Source organism: Panthera tigris, chromosome A2 (assembly GCF_018350195.1).
Source record: "Panthera tigris isolate Pti1 chromosome A2, P.tigris_Pti1_mat1.1, whole genome shotgun sequence".
NCBI lineage: Eukaryota > Metazoa > Chordata > Mammalia > Carnivora > Felidae > Panthera > Panthera tigris.
Window position 1 is genome coordinate 115747930 of NC_056661.1, and position 22958 is coordinate 115770887.

The 22958-nt window shown below is 40.2% G+C and overlaps 1 protein-coding gene across 3 annotated transcripts in view; it reads right to left on the reverse strand.

Moving 5' to 3' along the window:
* Nucleotides 1-3207: 3207 nt before the first annotated feature.
* OSBPL3 (oxysterol binding protein like 3) overlaps nucleotides 3208-22958 on the reverse strand; it is a 177754-nt gene continuing 158003 nt past the window's right edge. For all 3 annotated transcript variants that reach the window (XM_042968434.1, XM_042968442.1, XM_042968450.1), the window contains 7 exons: nucleotides 22786-22849; nucleotides 18549-18627; nucleotides 16981-17125; nucleotides 13937-14081; nucleotides 12121-12247; nucleotides 10405-10527; nucleotides 3208-6689 (listed from right to left, as the gene is read on the reverse strand). In XM_042968434.1, the coding sequence (XP_042824368.1) occupies nucleotides 6593-6689; nucleotides 10405-10527; nucleotides 12121-12247; nucleotides 13937-14081; nucleotides 16981-17125; nucleotides 18549-18627; nucleotides 22786-22849 (780 nt within the window). In that variant the 3' untranslated portion in view covers nucleotides 3208-6592. The remainder of the gene's footprint in view (nucleotides 6690-10404; nucleotides 10528-12120; nucleotides 12248-13936; nucleotides 14082-16980; nucleotides 17126-18548; nucleotides 18628-22785; nucleotides 22850-22958) is intronic.

The following is a 22958-nucleotide window of genomic DNA, read 5'->3' on the forward strand; positions in this document are numbered from 1 at the left end:
CCTCTGCCCCTCCCCCCTCTGCCCCTCCCCTGCTCACACATGACCTCTCTCTCTCTCTCTCTTTCAAAAAAAAAAAAAAAACCTTTATCTATTCAGATAATTCACATGCTCTACTCTGGTAATGCTTAATCACTCTTGGAAAGATGATCAACCCCTCAGATTCCTCAGGCTTAGGCTTGCTTTCCCTCACTAAAACTGTGTTTGGTTATGTAAGTGGGTGAGTGGGTGCGGGGAAACACTGGAGATGGCAACTTATGTGATTTTGCAGCAGAGGAGGAAGAGTGAGGTCCTGGCATATGACTTCCTTGGCCTTCTTCAATCCCCAGGGGTCCCTGGAGGCTGCCTGCCAGGGCTCACCACCCTTTGTCTCATAGCTCCTGGCTGAGGAAACCCCAGATATTGCTACACATCAAAACTTTCACTGTGGTGTTAGTTGGGAAGCTGAGTTGTGGCTTAACTGGCATGGAGAGGAACCGTGAGTCACATGTGGCATTTTCCCCACCCCCCAGCCTCCACCGTTGCCAAGTCCTCTCGTTTTCTTCGCTGTCTGAGGTCTGTCCCTCCTCTCAGGGCACACCTGCCGCTCCCCTAGTCACTTGGGCATCCTCTGTACTGAGCCTTCTTAACCACACTGGTTGTTGACCGACCCACTGGCTTCCCACCAGACTGGAAGCTCCAAGGTAGAGGGAGGACTGTATATTCCCAGTGTCTGCAACCATTCCTGGCTCAGCAAATGTTTTTCAAAGAATCCCTCACGGCAGCTGCTGGCTGCTGCCTCTGTGCAAGCCCTTTTTAAAGCACCCATCAGGTGTCACAGGAGAAAGAAGTGGCAAGGCCCTTACCTTTACATTTTGAAGAAGGTATAAAAGCAATATACAACATTTCGTGAAAAGAAACACGCAGCTGTGGGCCACCTGGGTGGCTCAGTTGGTTAAGTGTTCAACTCGATTTTGGCTCAGATCATGATCTCATGGTTTGTGAGTTTGAACCCTGCATCGGGCTCTGCACTGACAGTGCAGGCCTGCTTGGGTTCTCTCTCTCCCTCTCTCTCTCTCTCTGCCCCTCCCCTGCTCATGCTCTCTCTCTCAAAATGAATAAGTAAACTTAAAAAAAATGTGACAACAACAAAAAATATCACAGAGAACCAGAGTTGTTACAAAGCATAACTAACCATAATTCATCCTTGGTAAAATAACTCAGAGTCAAAATGATTTAATAAATTCTATCCTCTCAAAAAAGAAAAATTGGCTCTTAAGCTATTTACTTACTGAAAATTCCTCTGAAAGCCCAGATGTGAACTCCTCCAGTGAATATAAGGTCCAGGTGCTTGTATTTCTTTTCTTTTTTTAAAATGTGTATTTATTTTGAGAGGGGTCGCTGGGGAGAGGCGGAGAGAAAGGGAGAAAGAATCCCAAGCAGGCTCCTCGCTGTCAGCACAGAGCCGGAGCTCATGACCTGAGCTGAAATCAGGGGTCGGAAGCTCAGCTGACTGAGCCCTTTAAGGGCCCCCTGCAGGTGCTTGTATTTCTGTTCGCCACTGCCCTCCCCCTGCCCCAGCAGCTGAACTCTAAGAACTGGGGTTGCCTGCTTGCTTGGGTTCAGCCACCAGGTAGGATGGAGGCCATTGGAGACTGAGGTTGGGACAGTTCTTCCTTCCTCTGGGCTGGATCTTCTAGCAGAGCCGTCCCTCCACCACAGCTCCCCATGGCCCGATGGCCCCTCCCTCCTCTGAAGCTTCGGCTCCTTCAGGGCGGCAGTAACAACTTCCTGCTGTTGCTAACATGCCTTTAACCTGTGAGAAGCCCCTCAAGTAACCCCTTCATTTTCGTCTCTTTAAGTACTGGAATTAGATTTGGTTTTCTGCAGGGACCCTTAGTAATAAGTCCATAATAAGAAACCCTTACCTGAGTGTGCAAAGGACAGTGATGTCCTGAGGTGCAGGGCACTGGTGTCCATTCATCACGTTAACGCTGGTATTCTATTGGTACAGCTAGAAAATAATAGGACTAAGTTTGTAAACCAATGGCCTGGAACTCGTAGATTCAAATTTTATTGCCTCCTTGAAGTCGACACTTCTAGATGCTTTAAGACCTATTTCAGCAATGGCCAACATGTTAAATGGCCAACATGTTAAAATATTCTCAGGTTGCTTTTTAAGATTTCCGTTAGTGTTCATAACCCATTATTTTGAATAAGGTTGGTAAATAGTCCTCCTTTGATGGCAGATTTGATTCAGATCAACAAGCAATATCAACAACACATATTTGAAAATTAGCAATAATTTCATTAGGCTTCTATCCAATTTTCACTAATTATCCTCAAAATGTCTTTTATAGCTTATTTTTCTTTTAAGCCAGGATCCAACCAAGTTTCATAAATTGCCTTTGGTTGTCTAAGTATTTTTAGGGATACAGAGATGTGAGTTTATGCACATAACTGCGATCCAGTGCCTTGTGGAACATGATGTATTTATCTTGTCAGTGAACCAGGTGGGCCTTTAGTGAAGACGAAGAATGTTCCTAGCATTGCAAAGGACACAACTTGGATATGGGAGGAGGAGAGGAGCCAGTCACTCATAAGGGCCGTTAAATTGGTGTAAGCAGTCAGCACTTTCCTTTTTCATGTTAGGGCCCGCAGAAAATCTTATTTCCATAGTGTGCTGGGGTAAACACAGGGCTCCCTCATCCTGAGGGCTGGGGGACCTACATTTGTAGTACATCCTGAAAATGTGCGGCAACTTTTTGGGTTCCCAGTTTATGTCTCAGGGTATTCTTATTTCAAATCTCTATCATTTTAGGTAACCTGGTGTGTTTCTTCCTCCAAAGAACCTAGTTTAGAGTCTTACTCTGTCCCTTTCAGCAGCCACTAATACCCATTAATCTGGAAAAACAAAGACAAAGTTGGCCTTTTTCCATGTTGTTTATTCCCAGTCAACTAGCTACATGAGGGGGGATAAACAAATTAGTAGGAGCTTTGTGGAGATAATGAGGTATAGGTGGAAGGGTGGGATTTAAACAGAAAATAATCTTATACACAGCTAGATAGAAGATTTACAGACATCCTTTTTTTTTTTTTTTTTTTTTTTTAAGTATCCTCTGAGGGTAACAGAGGAAGATAAAACCATCATGAGCAAAATAAATTAGCAACTTTTTATCATTGCATAACCCAAACAGAAGTCTCAGGAAGTGGTTTGCATTTTCTGTCATGATTTACAGATAATTATGTGATACATATTTCCAACACAGGGAAATAAAGACTAACACCGAATAACAGATTCATATATGCAGAGGGAAGTTGAGCACATGAAAATAGCTATCATCTGGTAGCAAAAATAGATTTATGCTGATGTTAATATCAAAATTAAAGATTCAAATAAATTATGCCAATACATTGGAATTATTCTTCCTAACATCACAAGAACAACTTTATTGCTCCTACTCATAACTTTAAAAAAAAGGTCTGAGAAAATTATATGATAGTTTGAGGGCATGATAGAACTTCTGGAATATGTTAGTAAGCCTACAACAAAATTCAACAGCGAAATAAAAACTTTATGGTTTTTCTTTTAGGGTTGACACTGTTAATGGTCGAACAAGACCACTCATCATAAATCTGGAAAATACGGATGAGGGACAATACTTGAAGTTCAAGTAAATGATTTACTGATGGTAATTATAAGCAGAATGTGAGAAAGGCAGCAGCTCAAATGAAATAAACAATCAAGTATTTTTGAGGTTTGTTTTTCTCTTCCAGAGAGCCCCACAGGAAGCAAACAAAGATTGTGGGCTATTGGGGTACTTTCCTTGATAGATAACTGGACTGTTGTCCTAAAGTGAACTCTGGTTAAATTAGTACCAGAACTGGCCTGACTTTTGGGAGGCAAATGGCATGGAGAGCCACCCTGTGATTCTGATTATTACATTTGACTCGGGAAATACCAGACTGTGCTTTGGGGTCAGCAGAGGGAAGCCATGTGCTGTCTGGATACACTGGAGAGTGCTGGTTTCTTCCTGAATGAATCACCTGCAACTTGGGGTAATCGATAGTGGCCATAGGAACTTCTGAAGTACAATGTGGTTGACGGTGCAAAGTCCCATTCCCAAGAGTATCTGTGTAATTCCCCATGGATTTGGGATAGAATCATCAGGAATAAAATGGAGGTTGGTTACAGCATATCTTAGATGGTGCAGTGACTGCAATTGTTTAATTGGGATTTTCAAAGTTCAGAAAGTCAGATTCTACTTCAATTCTTCCCAAAGAATGCCACGTTTGTTTTCTTTATCTTAAAAATATGAAATACCCTTGAGCTACAGATGACATGGGAAGGTGCTTTTGAGAATAGGGACTAAAGGAAAAAAGAAGCATTTCCCCCTCAAGGTACTTTTAAGATTATAACAGTATGACTCACTAAACTGTTTAAATTTTAGAAAAGCCCTTTACAGATGCTGGTACTAATAGCTTTTTAAATTTGCATATAGTTCTGTACTATATTCTAATTCACCTCTGTTTCCATCTCAAATAAGAGGACTACAAAGGTGATATTTGGTCCATTTATCTTTGTGACTCCAATATAAAGCATAAAATCAATTGAAATAACAGCACGGGGACAATGAAAAAATTTCCAAATACTATATAACAATGCTACACCCATTCAGGCTGCCCATCTTGGTTTTGTTGTTGTTGTTTCTTTTTTGAGCCAGCCTCTGGAGGAGGCCTATTTCATAGTTGATATGGCTAAAAGTCCACATTTTCCTTCACATTGTGAAAACTAGGTTTGTTTTCCCCTAGAGTATCCTTACATCTACAGCCTGCTTCTTCCTCTCTGCGAGCAGACTTTGGATATATGCTTGAAAAGAAAAGAACAAAGCACGTACCAAAGAATCTGATTGTGTCCTTTAACTGCTTAGAAATGGAAATGACATTCACATTGTGTTCATCTTGACTTCTTGATAAAATGGAATGAATGAATGTAATATTTAAGGAATCATTTGTTGTTTTAAAATGCTAATCATCTGCAAATTCCAAAAGGCCACGACTCACTTTCTGTAACTCTACATTTTGAAAGTGCAATACTGTCCAACTAGTTGATTATTTGGTGTAAACTGAAAAAAATCATGTGTTCTTTTTTTCCCGATACTTATTCTCCTTTTCATTTCTGGAATTCTACGTGCTCTGAAATTATTTAAATATCTGTAAGTGTTTTCTGGCGAAACTGTTTAACACACCATTATACTTGATATTCCATAGGACTGTTATGGACAATAGAGTCAAAGACTTAAAAATTACGCTTTGGTTTTAATGTAATCTGGGCAGAAGTTGGAACTACTTTGATAACACACTTCAACTACTGCACAGATTCTATTATCGTACTTTAAAATAACATATTTAAAAAGACAAAGTTTCCCCTTTCAGGAGTTATAATCTGTATTATTCAAGACTGCTGCAAGACTCACAAAAGAGGGAAATGAGTAAGAAGAAAGTGTAGGAAAGAGATAAGACAAAGCTTCATCAGAACACAACACAAAGGAAGAACATCAATTCTCTACATTTGTCTATAAGGCAGATGGTCAAACTTCTTATACAAGATCTAAAATATGGTGTTATTAAGAGGTAGAAAATACCAAAACAGTATTTAAGAAAAAACTGTTGAGTTCTTGAAAACAATCAGTTATTTTGCTAAACTTTTAGAAAGTCAAACTGCTGTGTGGAATGCACCATATGTTTTATGCTAAACTGGAACATTCCATACTCAACAGAAAAGTAGGGAGTGGGGAATCTAGGGGTGGGGCTGGAGGGAAGCAGAAAACAGTTTCTTGTCAAGAATTTGGTTCTCACTAAGGAGAGATTTCCTACTATGTCTCTGGGATGCCATTATAGTGTTTAACTAATGGGCATTTCTCAGATTGACAATTTCTCTGAGTAACAGGGTACAGTTTTGCACATAAGGCAATAAGAACTCTAGGGAGGGATGAGCTCAAATGCTTTTCCTCTTCAGGAAGGTGCCGTATCTATGTCATGTAAAAACGTACATCCTACTAATCTCCTACCAGCCTCCCAACCACCAAAATGGAAGTATTCTTCGGACTCCAGCACCAGCAGAATTGTTCTGGATGAGCAATTCAAGAGCTGTCGGAGGCAAAAAGATATCTGAGCTACCAAATTAAACTTGGGTAGCTTACGCATGAGTGAGTAACCCTGGGTATTCTTAGTTCTTAATGCACCTGGGAGAGATAAATTTTTTTTCTCCAACATAATTTTATAAGGCATGAATTTAATTTGAATTTTCCTAACCTTTGGAAAATTAGTGTTAAAGCTTCTTTTTTAACCCACACATTAACATTCAGTCTTTCATTTTTATTAAATAGCTTATATATAAAATGAAATATCAAGGTGTTCTACATTCATATAAACAATTGTGATAACATTTGAAATTATAAAGGAAACTATTGAAGAAAATACATACTTAAATACAATGCTAAGCTAAGCACAGGTAATCATTCTAGATAATTTCTTTTAAATATATAGACACAGGTTTGTGGCTTCAGAAAGCAAACACAAGAGAAGTACAGGTGTATCATTCTTCTTTCCTTTTTCACCACAAGACAGGATGGTCCAATTTGGAAAAACCAAGATCTTTTCTAAGTTCCAAATAGGTGCCGTTGCTCACCCAACAGTCATCATTGGATTTCCTGTGAAGGATAAAAGAATTTCTTGAAGGCTACTGAAAACACTGTCATATTCTCTCCTTCCCTTTCCCTCCTTTCTTCCTCCCAACCCTGGGCCAGGCTATCATTCTTACAGACATACAATGTCCCTGATAATCTCATATGGGAACTATGAGGGAACAGGAAGCCTGGAGGCCATTTTGTCACTTCTGACTTTGACTTCTCAAACTTAGAGGCTGTGAAAAAATGGTGCTTGAGAGAAGCATGGATAAGGGAACAGTTTGTCATATATAAAACATGGCTGGGATGACAGCCACACCTTGGGTGTGACTATGGAAAAGCTACAAATCAACTAGATTGTTCAATGAAGTGATAAGTTAACATTAAAAACAAAAGGAATTGGAAGACATAAGAGTCAGGAGAGAATAGCCTTGGTTCACTATCCTTTGAATAGATAATATATTAAATAGATGAAAATTCAAAAGGTACAAAAGGGTAGATAGCTAAAAGTTTTCTTCTTATTCCTATCTCCCAGATTTCCAGTCCTTTTCTTCAGAGGCAATGATGATCTTATAAGCTTCATTCTTTCAGAGAAATTTCATGCATGTGTGAGCACGCATGCATACACATACATACTCCACTCCTCTCCCATTTCTTCCACAATGACAGCACTCTATGGTGTCCTACCTTTTGAGTTTTTGACATAACAATACATATTGGAGATCATTTTCTGTTGTCACAGTAAGATCAGCAAACTACAGCCCATGGGCCAAATCCAGGCTTCTGCCTATCTTTGTAATGCTGTTTTTTTTTTTTTTTTTAAGTTGAAGTATAATTAACATAAATTGTTATATTTGTTTTAGGTGTACAATATATTGATTCAACAATTCTGTACACAGCACTACATCAGTGGTCACCATAATAAGCGTAGTCACTATCTGTTACCATACATTATTACAATATTATCAACTATATTCCCTATGCTGTGTTTCTCATCTCTGTGACGTATTTATTTTATAAGTAGATACCCTTTAATCTTAATCCCTTTTTATTGGAACACCACCATGCCCATTTGTTTAACGGTTGTCTATTGGTGCTTTTATGCCGCTCAGTGGGATGGAATAATTACAACTAAGACCTTATGGCCTGCAAAGCTAACAATATTTACCATTTGTATTTTATAGTCCCCAAAAGTTTGGGGACTCTGTGGCAATAGGGAATCCTGATTTTTTTTTTAAGTTTATTTGTTTATTTGTTTATTCTTGAGGAAGGGGAGGGGCAGAGAGCAAAGAAGAGAGAGAATCCCAAGCAGGCTCAGCACTGTCAGCACAGAGCCCGACCTGGGGCTTGAACTCACAAACTGTGAGATCATGCTCTGAGCCAAAATCAGGAGTCAGATGCTTAACTGACTGAGCCACCCAGGTGACCCTGATTTCTTTTTAAACAGTCGCATGATATTCCATTGTAGAAATGGACCACAATTTAACAGGTATCTTACTGGTGAGCCTTTAGGAGGTTGTTTTTAATCTCTAGCTATCACAGACATATGTTAATAATAATATGATAAACATATAACAATATGTAATTTTATATATATGTGAGTATAGTCACATTAAAAATTCCAGTAAGTAGAACTATGTCAAAGAGGGTGTACATTTATAATTTTGACTGATATTTCATATGCTTCAAAAGCATAAGTGGAGAGTGCCTGTTTCTCAACCTCCCAGGAACAGGGATTCTTACCACACTTGTTTCCCTATTCTAATAAAGGGATGTGTCTAAAATAAGCCAGTCTGCATACCCAGTACTTGACTATGAAACAGAGGAGCCCAGTTCTGTAGGAACTGTAGTTGCCACTTGGAATTTCTGTGGACACTTCCCTTGTTCCTACATTCCTCTGTCACCTCTTTGCCAGGACCACTACTGCTGAAGAATTCTTGCCTTTTCTCCAGCTCTTTATTTGCCACATCTAATAGCGTGATAATTTAACAGACAATCAAGAGGAAAAAGAGCCACCTGGCTGCATCCATGTTCTGTCCTTTTCCATTCCAGACATAATTCTAGATGGTTTCAACAACAGCCTAGATAATGGTTTATATTTTGCATTTAAATGTTAATTTATTTCCCATAGAGCTCCACAGACTTTGTGGACTTTCACATTAGGTAAAATTGATGAATCTCCCTACCTAGTTCTTGAGACAGTTTAGTTACCTACAGTTTTTAATGATCCTGAATATACTGCAATGAACATCTTTATAAATGTAATTTCCTTTGTTTAAAAATGACATGAGGTGCGCCTGGTTTGCTCAGTGAAGTGTCTGACTCTTGATCTCAGCTCAGGTCTTGATCTCAGGGTTGTGAATTCAAGCCCCATGTTGGGCTCCATGCTGGCCATGAAGCCTACTTAAAAAAAAAGAAAACAAAAAAAAAAAACAGACACAAGACCCTAGATGATTTATGAAAGAAAAAGAAAAAATTAGCCTACTTAAAGGTATATGTGTATATCTATCAATTGATCAGTAAATCAACTGATCAGTCTGTTAATCTATCCATTTATCTATCTCTTGCCTTTAAAAAATAGTTAAAGATGTCTTGTTTTTAAAATATTTAAACAAAGTTATGAATATTCTGGGATGAAACTCTGGTTGATCTTCATTTGCTTATCTCCTGAGTCTGGGGAAATGATCAGAAGGGATCTGGCAAAACCCACATTGACTCTAGGGGGAAAAAGCATTATATTTTGGGGATGAATAGTACTTTTTGCTATTTTGGAATACAGACTTTATTTCTGCTGCTGACAGATCAGTAGCTAATTCCTCCTAGAAGTGTTCATGTTATCCATTAAAACACAATGGCAACCAAAACAAAACAGAAACAGAAAACAAAAAAACGAAAAACCAACCAACCAACCAACAAACCCCAAACAAAAAAACCCTGGCTTCCCTGAAAGCAAGACTGGGGTGGAAGGGGTAGGGCAGAAGCCTGTGGCTTTTCTGTGTGTGCCTGTTTTAATGTTGATTTTTTTTTTTTTTATTAAACCAATAAAAAAGCCCCTAAAACCATACAAAGCCCTGGCCAGTAGCCAGGAGAGCCAGGTGCCAGTCCAGGACATTTCACTGGGGCCTCCTATGTTCCTTGGGCCTTTGCTTCTGCCCAGTTAATATAAAAGAGGGGGTAAAGGGCTGATGATCTCTGATGCCCCTTCTAGATCTTTAAGTCTATTTTTAACAGGACTTTAATGGCAAGTTATTTTAAAACTAACAGTAAATGTTCCAAATCCAAACTGAAGTGTTTTGTAACTTCTGCAATTCAAGAATTAGACCACTTGCAGGGCACCTGGGTGGCTCAGTCCGTTGAGTACCTGATTCTTGATTTCAGCTCAGGTCATGATCCCACGGTCATGAGATCGAGCCCCATATCGGTCTCTGTGCTAAGTGTGGAGCCTGCTTAAGATTCTCTCCTCTCTCTGCCCCTCTGCCCAACTTGTGCTCTCTCTCTCTCTCTCTCAAAAAAAAAAAAAAAAAAAAAAAAAAAATTAAAAAAAATTAAAAAAAAAGAAAGAATTAGACCACTCAGAATTTCCATTTTCCAGGGGAGAAGTTTCTGCACTCTGAAGCAAGAAAAACACCAAGAAGGCTCTCCTTTGGGAAGGGGACAGCCCATTTACTCTCTTCATACTGGAAGCATCAGGTGTCACCAGTACCTATCCACCAATGACCCACACAATATGTGCACACACCTGAAAAACCGCGGCTGGTGTTCCACATTATTTTCTTCTAAGACCCGTCGCCTTTCTCTCTGTAGCTGTTCAATCCTCTGCTTTTGTATTTCAGCTTCTTCCAAGTTCCCTTCTTCTAGGAACCTGAGGCATTAGGGAAAAAAAGCAACACAAATTCCGAGAAAATACTGTAATCATTACTTCTAGAATTCTGTATCTAAGACTGGATATTCAAAATGCTTCCCTATAGGTAAGAACCCCCCCTTCAACCTTTAAAACAGTATTTTGGGGTAGTTAGGGAAGACATCATCATCATCATCATATTATTATTATTATTATTTTAAATGTTTATTTATTTTTGAGAGAGGGACAGAGAGTGAGCAGGGGAGGGGCAGAGAGAAAGAAGGACAGTGGATCCAAAGTGGGTTCCGCACTGACAGCACAGAGCCCGATGTGTGGCTCAAACTCATGAACTGCGAGATCATGACCTGAGCCAAAGTCGGACGCTCAACTGACTGAGCTACCCAGGTGCCCCAAGATATTATTTTTTGAACTGGTGACATATACATGGCTCAAAAAATCAGATCTATAAAAAGGAATTTGTCCCTTTCATCCCCATCTCTTATCCCACCTGTTTCCTCACCATACCTTTTGCCTGTAGCCTCAGAGTACATCAAACTTTTGAATCTTGCTACCTGATACATTAAGAATTAGTATGTCTATATATTTTTTAAAAATATGCATTTCTTGGGGCACGTAGGTGGCTCAGTCGGTTAAGCATCCAACTCTTGATTTCAGTTCAGGTCATGATCTCACAGTTCGTGAGTTTGAGCCCCGCATCGGGCTCCATGCTGACAGTGCAGAGCTTGCTTGGGTTTTTTTTTTTTCTTTTTTTTTTTCTTCTCTATCTCTCTGCCCCTCCCCTGCTTGCTCTCTATTTCTCCCCCCCCCCAAAATAAACTTTTTAAAAAATTTTTGAAAATATGCATTTCTCTCAGTGGGACTAAGCATCTTTTCATATGTTTAAGGGATATCTGCATTTCCTACTTTGTGAACAGTTCATTTTCCTATGTCTTTTTTTTTTTTTTTAGTGAGTTAATCTTGATTTTTGAAACCAATTCATGAAATGAGTTGAAATATAGATTTCCCAGTTTGTCGTTTGTCTTTTTGACTCTGGGTATAAAAATTTACTTTGCCATGAAGAAGTTTGGTTTTTTTTAAATAAAGTCAAATATATAATTCTCCTTTTTCCTTTCTGGGTTTTGAGTCTTAATTAGGCCCCAGGGCAGAGATAATTATTTCTATTATACAGAATAGGAAACTGAGACTAAGAAAGATGACACAGCTTGTGGCCAGCAAACCTAGAATGAGAAGTTAGGTTTTTATGCACCAAAATAATTTAAATCTGAAGTGTAAAGGAATTGGGTGTTTTTCACTCTTTCAAATACACAGTTATAAGTTCTATATTATTATAGGCAGTAAAACTCTTAAAAATAAACACTTTGGGGGGATATTTCAATAGAATTAAGCCTTTACTGATGAATAAAGGCCAGGCCACACATAGAATTAAGCTGGGCTCCATACCTCCCATGACATGATTGTTTTCAGTCCTCCTAGACCTCTACTCCTAACGACATTGTCTCTCTCGGGCTCCTCTGATGGCCTGGGAGTTGTTAGTAAGACTCTTTATAAAGAGTTTTACATCTCTGGAGATAAAAATGTTTAAAAAGTCCTTACCTTTGGTCTGGTCTAAATCGAGTGTCAGTAGGTGGTAATAAAGACTTTGACAATGGATCCATTTCATTTAATTCTAGGGCAAACTGTGTGAAGCCATAATATTGCTCATAGCCTTTTGGCATGGGATCTAAAAGAAAAAGAAATCATTCATTTCCAACTTCCTTTCATTTACATTACATTTTAATTCCTTCACCTTTTTCATCTCAAACCAGCTATTATTTTTTCTCTCTCAGCTCTAAATTCTTCCATTTCTATTAAAATATTCTGGCTAACAAATAGGTGTTGAATGTTCCTCCATAAACCTTTTTCTCTGTAAGTTTTCTTCTACCTATAAGGATAAGACCTCTTTTGTGTGGTCAGATAGGGAATTTATGTAATGCTGTGAAGTTTTTATACTGTGCAAGTTATAAAAATAATTTGTTACAAAAATAAACATGTGAAAAAGAACTCTGGGTCCATGTTTTCCTGACTAACAACACTCTCACTCTGGAGAATCCATTTTTCATTTAAGAAATGTCAAATCCTCCTGGAACTCTGTCTAGTACCTAAAATAGTGTTGAACCCATAGCAAGTGGTCAATGTTATTCTTTTTTCCATTCCTGCCCTTCCTTTTACCAAGTCTTGTCCCTCCATATCTTACACATTTATATTTAAAACTAACTCAGTGGAAGCCGGGAATAGATGTGGGATTATACCGGCAGAAATACTGCCAGCTGGATGTCAAGGGGACCGAATGAAGTAAGGCTGTTGGACCACTGGCATTTTACAGGATGCTTCCATCAAGTTACCCAGCTGCAAACATGTGTTAACCCTCAAGCAAAGGGAAGAATGAGTGGGAAGGTGATTCAGAGATCATCAGGGTTACCACTGCCACCACAGGCCCAGACGACAAGGCCCAGTGGGGGAAGGATGCCTCCACCCTTCAAAGGATGGGGCCACTGCCACAGTTTCAAGCTGCCAGGCTGCCACCACCCAGAGCCTTGGGCCCCTGCAATGTATCACTGCTACATTGGGAGTGACAGAATGTGTCCTCAATGGTCTGTGCTCTTGACACAGGTAAGTTGCCTGTATAACAAACACGGGCCCATCCTACCCCTTCCTTGTTAAGTAATAGCACACATCCTAATGATTTAAGTCACTATTAGAATGATTTTGTTTTATTTTGTTTTGTTTTGATCAGCCCAAAGCATTCTCGTGGTGGTATCTCAAAATGATGGTTTTATAATATGACCAAGACTTAAAAGATGAACAAACGTCTTAAAAGGTTTTGGGGACATATTATGAAGGTTTGGCTTCCCTAGCCCTTTCTCCCCACAGCTGCTCAAGGGCTATTTTTCTAGAATTACAAGAGACATCAGAGTGGCTAATGGTATTGGGTGAATCCAGGAGACCCCTGACTTTTGTAGAAGCCCCAGGTCACTCTTCTTGTCTACTGACAGTTTCCTCTTTATTCATTCTTACTCTAGAATGACTTCCTGTGCTTCACTAACACTCCTTAGTGCCCAAGATAGGCACAGGAGTGATGTGTGTGGCCTGGAAGATTTCCTCAGAGAGAGTGACCACGGATTAAGTGACCAATGGCTTTGTTCCAGGATTAAGAACCCAGGACCTAGCAGGCCAACTGAGGTGTTGTTGAGAAGCATAAGGATGAGGCTGAGATAATGATTACTGAATGAAAGAAGGGCTGGCCGCTCGAATGGAGTTCAAAGCAGGTAGAGGCTAGAGGTACGAGACAGACACTGCTGCCAGCCCGCCTGCGGTTCCTCTGGCCATGTCCCCCACCCCTGGCCCAGAACTGATTAACCCAAATACTAACTTGCTCTCCAGACACAGGTGGACGAGGAGGAGCCCCCACAGTAGATGCTTTCGTGCCATTTCCCGAAGAGCCGATGCACGGCTTTTCCATTCTTGTCAAATACCGTACCTTCAATCTCACGGGCATTAGTGCTCCAGTATTTTGCCTAGGATTCAAATATAAGTTATCTGTTTTTAGTACTTTGGGGTCAACTTATTACAGATATTAAGAGGAAAAGCAAAGGAAAGAGAAAAAAACCACAAGAATGATTCTGCATTAAAAAAAAATAATAATAAAATAAAAAAAAAAGAATGATTCTGCATTGTATATAGTGTGCTGGTTCTGGGTTCTGGCTTTTTAAACAAATCATACTTTTAATTACTTCATAGAAATTAATAGCTAACTCTTTATTTACAGTGTGCAACTGAACAAGCAACATTTGTGAAAGATACGGGTTTTCTCCCTACTTCTGCTACATGCAACGTCAGAAGGAAAGTCTCAGGTCTCACACTTCGGCCAAATAATGTGGTTGGCCTCTAAGCCCCTCCTCTGGAATAGCCATTCCCTGGATGTCCCTGTGGCTCTGACTACTGCAATTTAAGAGAGAAATAACTTGTATTTTTTTATTTTTCTAGATGGTAACTAGATAGCTTTTTGTAAACCAAGAAGGAGGCTCGTTAACATTGGTCATAATAAAGCAACCAATTTTCAGTTTCTCCGATTATTTCTCCCCCAAACTAGATTTGTTCATCGAATCCATTGGAACGTTAGGCAACCCTTATTTACACTGTGGAATGGTCCTGGGCTGAGAGAGCAGCTCAGCTCAGCTCAGCCTTGTGGGTTTTATACAGTACCACAAGGTGGCCAGCAGAGGGTGGTCTAACTCCCTAGAGTTGTGTGGGTTTTTGTTTTTTTTTTTAATCTCCCCATTACCTGGCTGCCCCCTAAAAAAGAACGGAAGGCATTACTTCATAAATCAAAACTCCCAGTGCTATTTTCAGCCAAAACAGAATCCATATTTGGAAACCAATAAAGTTGAGTGGCATTTTGGGGCCATATTCTGGTGGTTTGGTTTCCCCCTTCTGTGTCTACGAGGAAGATGGAAGGAAGGACAGAGTACAGCAGCATCACACAGCTGAATCAGAAATGTAAACCTGAGGTCTCTACTCAGGTAATAATGGAGGAAAGTGGCAACAGATACCGTCCAGGCTCTTAAGTGTATTCTGAAGCAGAAGTCTGGTTTTCTATTATAGACATTTGCTGACAAATCCAATGCTGGCAATACAAGGGGATGCCACAGAGGAAGGGCTGTGCTCCATTGCGAAGGGCCACATCTGCTTTCAGATTCTCTTTCAACACCAGAGGTACGCCCAGTGTGCCAATTCCCTCATTTCTTGTAGCCACAGAAATCTATTCTCTGGCCCTAAGTGTGTGAGTACTAAGTAGATGGTAGAAATGGGATTCAAGCACATTTCCTTGGGGAGAGTGCTGAGAACCAGGTGGCCTTCACCTGGCTCAGGGTGCTGAGCTACATGAAGTTTTCAAGGCAGAGTCATTTTTATATTATCTCAAACATTACTAGTCTGATTTATAGGATATAATAAAGACCTCCATCTATCTCTCCATAATATCCCCTACAGGCTACAGGTGGTGTAGAGAGGTCCTGCATGAAATGCTACAATTAGAGCCTAATCTCTTGGCTTCTGATTTTGACCGTAATTAAATGCAAATGTTCCTTTAAGACCATGTTAAGTACATGATAATTTTAAGGGGAAGAGGAATCTAAGGGAATTGAGGCATTTGGAAAGGTAAGCAGACTATTCCACACTTTTGCCTTTGGCCAATCTGTTCATTTACCCTATGAATGTTCATGAGCCTTTCCAGACATCAGCCTACAGCAGTGAGCAAGATTAGACCAGGCTTTTGCTTCTCCAGAGTCACGGATGGTGAGGCGGGTATGGGGAACGGAAGATGAAAACACACAAGTAAACCAACAGTGAGCAAGCTAACTACAGATGGGAATAAAAACTTTGAAGAAAATGGGATATGACAGAGACTGACTAAGAAGACAGGGCTGATGATGAAGGATCTGTGGAGAAGGGCTCCAAGCAGGAGGAAATGGAGAGAGAGAAAGGCCAGTGGGGTCAGAAGGGGAGGAAGGGTTGGTGGAAGCTGAAATCGGAGAGGAATGAGTGTGTTTGTGTGTGTGTGTGTGTGTGTGTGTGTGTGCGCGCGCGCGCGCGCACATATCCATATAGAGGCAGGTATGTGTGCATGTGCGTGTTCATATATGTGCGGCCAGCTGTGTGTGTGCAGGTGTGTGTGCATGCACTTGTGTTCGCATGTGTGTGTATGTGCCAGTGTGCGTGTTTGTGTGCATGTGTGAACATGGTGGGGGTGGGCAGTGCATAGTGCACAGGGCCTTGTGGGCCATTGTCAGGAGGCAGGCTTTTAGTCTAGGAAAATACAGCATGACTTTTATTTTTTTCATTCTAGTAAAACATAAATAACAAAATGTACCATTGTGATCATTTGTAAGTGTACAATTCAGTGACGCTAAGCACATTCACTATGTTGTGTAACCATCATCATTTTATATTTCTAGAGCTTTTTCATCTTCCCAAACTGAAACCGTGTATCCATGAAACACTAACTGCCATTCCCCAACCCACCAGCCCCGGGCATCACCATTCTACTTTTTGTCTCTATGAATCTGACTGCTCTAGGTACCTCAAAAGTGGAGTCACACAATACCTGTCCTGTGTCTGGCTTATTACACTTAGCATAATGTCTTCAAGCTTCCTCCATAAGGTAGCATGATGAATTACATTGTATAAGAGTCCCTCTGGCTGCTGCAGTTGAGGACAGACCACAGGGGAGTAAGAGTGGAAGGAGGGAGGCTCGAAGGGGCCACAACCCTGGTCCAGGTGAGAGGGGTTGGGAGGGGGGAACACCAGGGATCCCCCGGCATTGCTTGCCTGACGGCACAAGGGTGAAGGTGAAAAGTTCCCTGGGATGTCCTGTGCCCGGAGGCCCTGCTCTGCCAAGGCCTTTCTGGCGGTTACCTTTATGAAATTCACTTTGCAGTGGCAGGAGTCATCATTCAGGTTCTTGATGACAATCTCCCCATAGTGCTCAATCCATCTCTGCCCACTTAAGATGTTATGGATGCAAGAGGTCACTTTGTTCCACTCAAAATGATCTCCAAAGCTAAAAAGGAGGAAATGGTGGCATTAACAATTCCCAGAAGAGCCAGCAGCAAATGCAAACAGATATTGCTATTTAAAAAAAAAAAAAAAAAAAAAAAAAAGTCACATAATGAATTACTCCTTCCTTCATTTCCAGAACCAACTGGGTGCCTAAGCCATGCTGGGCATTCTGACTTCCATTCCCCAAGGAGTCATCCGTGTCACAGAGGGGAGCAGCAGTCAGAGACGGCCACTCTGGAAGCTGACAGGGCCTTCACTGGAAGCTGGTGATGTCCTCGAACAACCCACTCTCTCCTTTGACAGAGGAGAAAACTGAGAGCCAGAGGTGACTTGCCGAAAGTCACCAAACTAGAAAACGGAAGAGGCAATGGAGAAGGTGGGGGCATCTTCTACAATCTGCTCTCTACACACATACGCACATGCATACACACATATGTGTATATATGTGCACACGCATACATATGTATATATGTATATGCAAAGACACATATCTATGTTATAGATAAATCTTTCTTTAAAAATTTTTAATGTTTATTTATTTTTGAGAGAGAGACAGAGCGCAAGCAGGGGAGGGGCAGAGAGAGAGGGAGACAGAATCTGAAGCAGGCTCCAGGCTCTGAGCTGTCAGCCCAGAGCCTGGTTGCAGGGTTTGAACTCACAAACCACAAGACCATGACATGAGCGAAAGTCAGATGCTTAACCAACTAAGCCACCCAGGCGCCCCTATTTTATATATACATCTTACACGTATCTTAAATCTTTTTACAATGAGAAAGTATTCAGACTTACAGAGTCATATAATAATTACGAGGATAATGATAATAAGACCAAACACTTACATGGCATATACTATTTGCCAAGTACTCTTTAAAGTGCTTTATGTACATTATTCCTTTAATCTTCATAAACCCTGCAAAGTAGGTGGTTTATTTCTCGTGTTTTATAGATGAGGGAACTAGTGATCAGAATGATTAAGTAACCTGCCCAAGGCTTTGCAATTAGTAAGTGGCAGGGTGAGTACATGAGTCCTATTAGCCCAGTCCCAGAGGCCACACTCACAGCCATTTGGCTTTATAAATGAGTACCAATAATCTCTGTAGGATCAAGTCCATATCTTTCTTTAAAGGAATTCTGACAGTTAGGTAGGACAACAATGTTAAGGCAAACCACCATTCTTAATTTTGTTAGAAAGTGGAAACGAGTTTTAAAAGAGCTTTTGTTCAATGAACTTTGGTTTCCAGGTGGCATTTCTGTTTGAAGAAAATGTGAGCTTGTCAAAATGAGGTACATTTGAACTTAACTGTCAAACCAATGAAAAGGGAAAAAACATATACTCAACACCATGGGGGACAATGGGAGTCCCATTCCTAAAGCTGTATCTTGGCCCTAAATTCTATAAAGTTCCTAAGCACAGAAGAACTTACGCTGGCAGAGTCACGTGGGTGGTGCCAATGGGGACAATTTCCATGGATTTGCCCCAGAATTTGTTTTTCCATCTCACATCTGAAATGAAATACCAATTAGTACATATTTAAAAGGAGAGCCATACAGATCAGAGAATTCTTAGGCTGCATGAATGATCAACCACTATATAGAACCTCTTCATAATAAAATTCATTATTATACAGGATAAGTTTTCATTCAATATATGTACCAATTGAGTATCTGGAAGAGAATCGGGGAACTGAAATTATAAGGTAAGTTCCTTCCCTTAGGAGAACTCACAGTATGAAAGGGAGACAAAAGTGAAAACAAGTAATGCCCACAAAGAGAGGCACAGGCTGTAACTGAGTATATTTAAGAAATGGAACCATAGAAGTAGGAATGACCAACATGCTTGGGGGAAAGCATCAGAAGAGGCCTGTCTGAAGGGGGCACTTAGACTGGGCTCCGAAGAATAAGCAGGAGTTCACTAGGCAGGAAAAAAAGCAAAAGAAGGCAGAAGACAGCTTGTTCAAAGGGAGAGAGGTATAAGAGAACATGGTGTGGTTCTGTCCCACAGGTCTTGGATTGTTCAGCAAGACGAGCTGAAAGACAGACTGAGTACAAAAACAATGGGCTCTAGAAGCCAGGCTAAGACATCTGGTGTGTATATGCTGGGGGAAAATAAGATGTTTGGTTAGACAGAAAACTCATGCGATTAGATACAGACTTTGCAGAGGCAATTGGGACCAATACAGAAAATGGACCAGGAGCACAAAAGATGAGAAGCAAGGTGACAGGTTACAAGGTTGCTGTAATTGCTCCAAGGATAAGTGAGGGTGAAGTGACCTAAGGCCATAGCAGACAGAGTAGAAGGGAATGATCCCAAAACCAGGAAAGAAGTAGGAATAGAACTAGCTGACAAATTAGATGCCGATTGTGACAGACAGGGAGAATTTGTAGATGGTCTCATAGTTTTCTCATTTGCATAAATGGTGGCACCAACTGGAAGACACAAATGGAAAAAGAACAGAGTAAAAACAGAATTTTTAAAAAAAGGAATAGAAAAACAATGGCAGAGAGGGTGATCCCTCTGACTGCTGCATGACAATACACAGGCCATAGGGGAGCAAGGTGAAAGGAGGGAGGCTGGTAGGGGGCCATGGTCATGATGCAGGGGAGTGATAGGGCTGGGAGCAGGCAGCCCTTGGCCACATGATTTCACGTCTATAAAATATTCCTAATAGGAAAATCCATAGAGATAGAAAGTAGGTAAGGGATTGCCTAAGGATGGAAGAGGTTGATGGAAATTAGAAGCTGGGGTGGGGTAGGTACTGGTAGGTAGGTGGGGGTGGTTTCTTTTGGAGTGATGAAACTGTTCTGTCAGTAGGAATGCAAACTGGTGCAGCTGCTCTGGAAAACAGTGTGGAGGTTCCTCAAAAAATTAAAAATAGAACTACCCTACGACCCAGCAATAGCACTACTAGGAATTTACCCAAGGTATACAGGAGTGCTGATGCATAGGGGCACATGAGCCCCAATGTTTATAGCAGCACTTTCAACAATAGCTCAATTATAGAAAGAGCCTAAATGTCCATCAACTATGGATGGATACATACAATGGAATACTACTTGGCAATGAGAAAGAATGAAATCCTGCCATTTGCAGCAACACGAATGGAACTGGAGGGATTATGCTAAGTGAAATAAGTCAGTCAGAGAAAGACAGATACCATATGCTTTCACTCATATGTGGATCCCGAGAAACTTAACAGAAGACCATGGGGGAAGGGAAAGGTGGATAAAGTTACAAATAGAGAGGGAGGGAGGCAAACCATACGAGACTCTTAAATACAGAGAACAAACTGAGGGTTGATGAGGGTGGGGGAGAGGGGAAAGCGGGTGATAGGTATTAAGGAGGGCACTTGTTAGGATGAGTACTGGGTGTTGTATGGAAGCCAATTGGACAATAAATATTAAAAAATGTTCTAAAATTGATTGTGATGGTAACTGGACAACTTTGTGAATATACTAAAACTCAGTGAATTATACTTTTTAATAGGGGAATTGTACGACATACAAATTTTATCTCAATAAAGTTGTTACCATAAAAAGATAATTGGCTGTTTAAAGCAAAAACAGTAATGTTGTATTGTGGGGTTTATAATGTACGTAAATAAAATGTTATGTTCACAGTAGCACAGAGGTCACAGGTTAGGAGAAGGGAAATGGAGGTATACTTTTGTAAGTTTATTACACTATATGTGAAGTAGCATATTACTTGAAGATAGACTATATTAAAGATACATAATATAAACCCTAAAGTAACAACTAAAACAATGAAACAGAGGTTTTAGCTAATAAGCCAACAAAGGAGGTATGATGGAATCATAGAAAGTACTAAGTCCCAAAGAAGGCAGAGAAAGAAAACAAGGTGAACGAAGAACAGATGCAACAAACAGAAAACAGATAATAAGAGGCCACATTTAAACCCAACTTCATCAATAATCATAATAAGTGTAACTGGTTTAAACAACCTGATTAAAAGGCAGAGAAATGTCAGATTGGGTTAAAAAGCAAGAGGGGCACGTGGGTGGCTCAGTTGGTTCAGCGTCTGACACTTGATCTGGGGTCAGGTCATGATCTCACAGGTTTGTGAGGTCAAGCCCCACATTGGGCTCTGTGTTGATAGCATGGAGGCTACTTAGGGGATTCTCTCTCTCTCTCTCTCTCTCTCTCTCTCTCTGCCCTTCCCCTGCTCTCTCTCTCTCTCTCTCTCAAAATAAATAAATAAACTAAAAAAAAAAAAAAAGCAAGATTTGGGAGTCATGAGCCTATGGGAATAGGTGGGATTGCCCAGGAAAAGGCTGATGAGAAAGGAGAATGGAGGCTGAAGAGAATACTGTTGTGTAAGGTAAGGGGCACATAGAAACTATTTGGGAGAAAATCCTTCCCATCACATAATACATCACATCATCATCATCATCATAATATGCTTCCGTGGTCAGTGACTCTTAGCAATTAGGAAGTTAGAGATCTTATAAGAATTCTTCCCAGAGGGTTTCAGTGAAAGTTAGAGAAGTTTCTAATCAAGCTTCAATTCTAAACTTTACTGGCAAAGATTCCGAAAGGGAACTACGGTACTTGCAACCTAAAGCGATATTGTCTCCAGAGAGAGGAACTGAGTGGCTGGGGGTTGGGGTGGAGGGAGGGGATTATTATTATTATTATTTTTTGCAAAATATTCTTTTATATCTTTTAACTTTTACAGAGTTTTTTTGAAAAGGCAATGTGGTAACTCAGGTGTTATCACTGTGAGCAGAGAAAAATGCTTTAAAAACTGATGTGTGCTCATTGTTTGAAAATCATTGTTTGAAAACCCAGGATGTTCAAATTCTCCTCCTAAAGTACACTCTGCCTTTTGAATACATATATAACTTAACAAAATTAATTAATCCATTTAGGAAATATTTTCAGTCTTATTTATTCTTCAGAACAACCCACCCTCCTCCCAAATCCAAAATATAAACTGAATATAGGGACAACAACTCCCCAACTAAAAAAAAGTCAGCAATATAAAATGTGATGAAGTTTAGGGGTGCCTGGGTGGCTCAGTCGGTTAAGCGTCCGACTTTAGCTCAGGTCATGATCTCACAGTCTGTGAGTTTGAGCCCCGTGTTAGGCTCTGTGGTGACAGTTCAGAGCCTGGAGCCTGCTTCTGATTCTGTGTCTCCCTCTCTCCCTGTCTCTCCCCTGCTCATGCTCTGTCTCTCTCTGTCTCAAAAATAAATAAAAACATTAAAAAAAAATTTTAATAATAAAATGTGATGTTTAGAAAAAAAATTAAATTTTTCAAAAGCAAAAAGAACCCTGTTGTCTAGACTCATAAATGCCTGTAAGTATTTAGTGTCTCTTGAAATACACAAGGCATTTCAAGTGGCTGTGGAATTAGAGAAAAAAGTTACAGGAATAAAATGGTGGTGGCCTAGACATAGATGGAAAAAAATTTTTTTAAGGGAACAACTTAAATTATCCTCCTGAATCCTTAATTATGAAGTAGACAAATATCAGTAACTGTTCAGAGATGAAGGCATGAACACCAAGTGGTGTAAATACATCTGACAAAGCCCAAGTCCAGGGCATACTTTTGATCTTAACAAGAACTTGCCATAGTTCCTGATTAAAACAAATCTATAACATTACAAAAAATGATGGAGGCCAAATATATTAGCACATTACCTTGCCAGAAAACAAAATTTCCAGACTCAGCGTGACATGCAGAGATAGGTGGATGGTGGCTGACCTAATGGAAGTAAAATCCAGAAAACAAAAAATTAATTGACTTTCGCGTCTCATAAAATCCATTCCTTCACCCTTGGTCTTGAGATGTAACAGTGTGCAGTGTCAAAGCG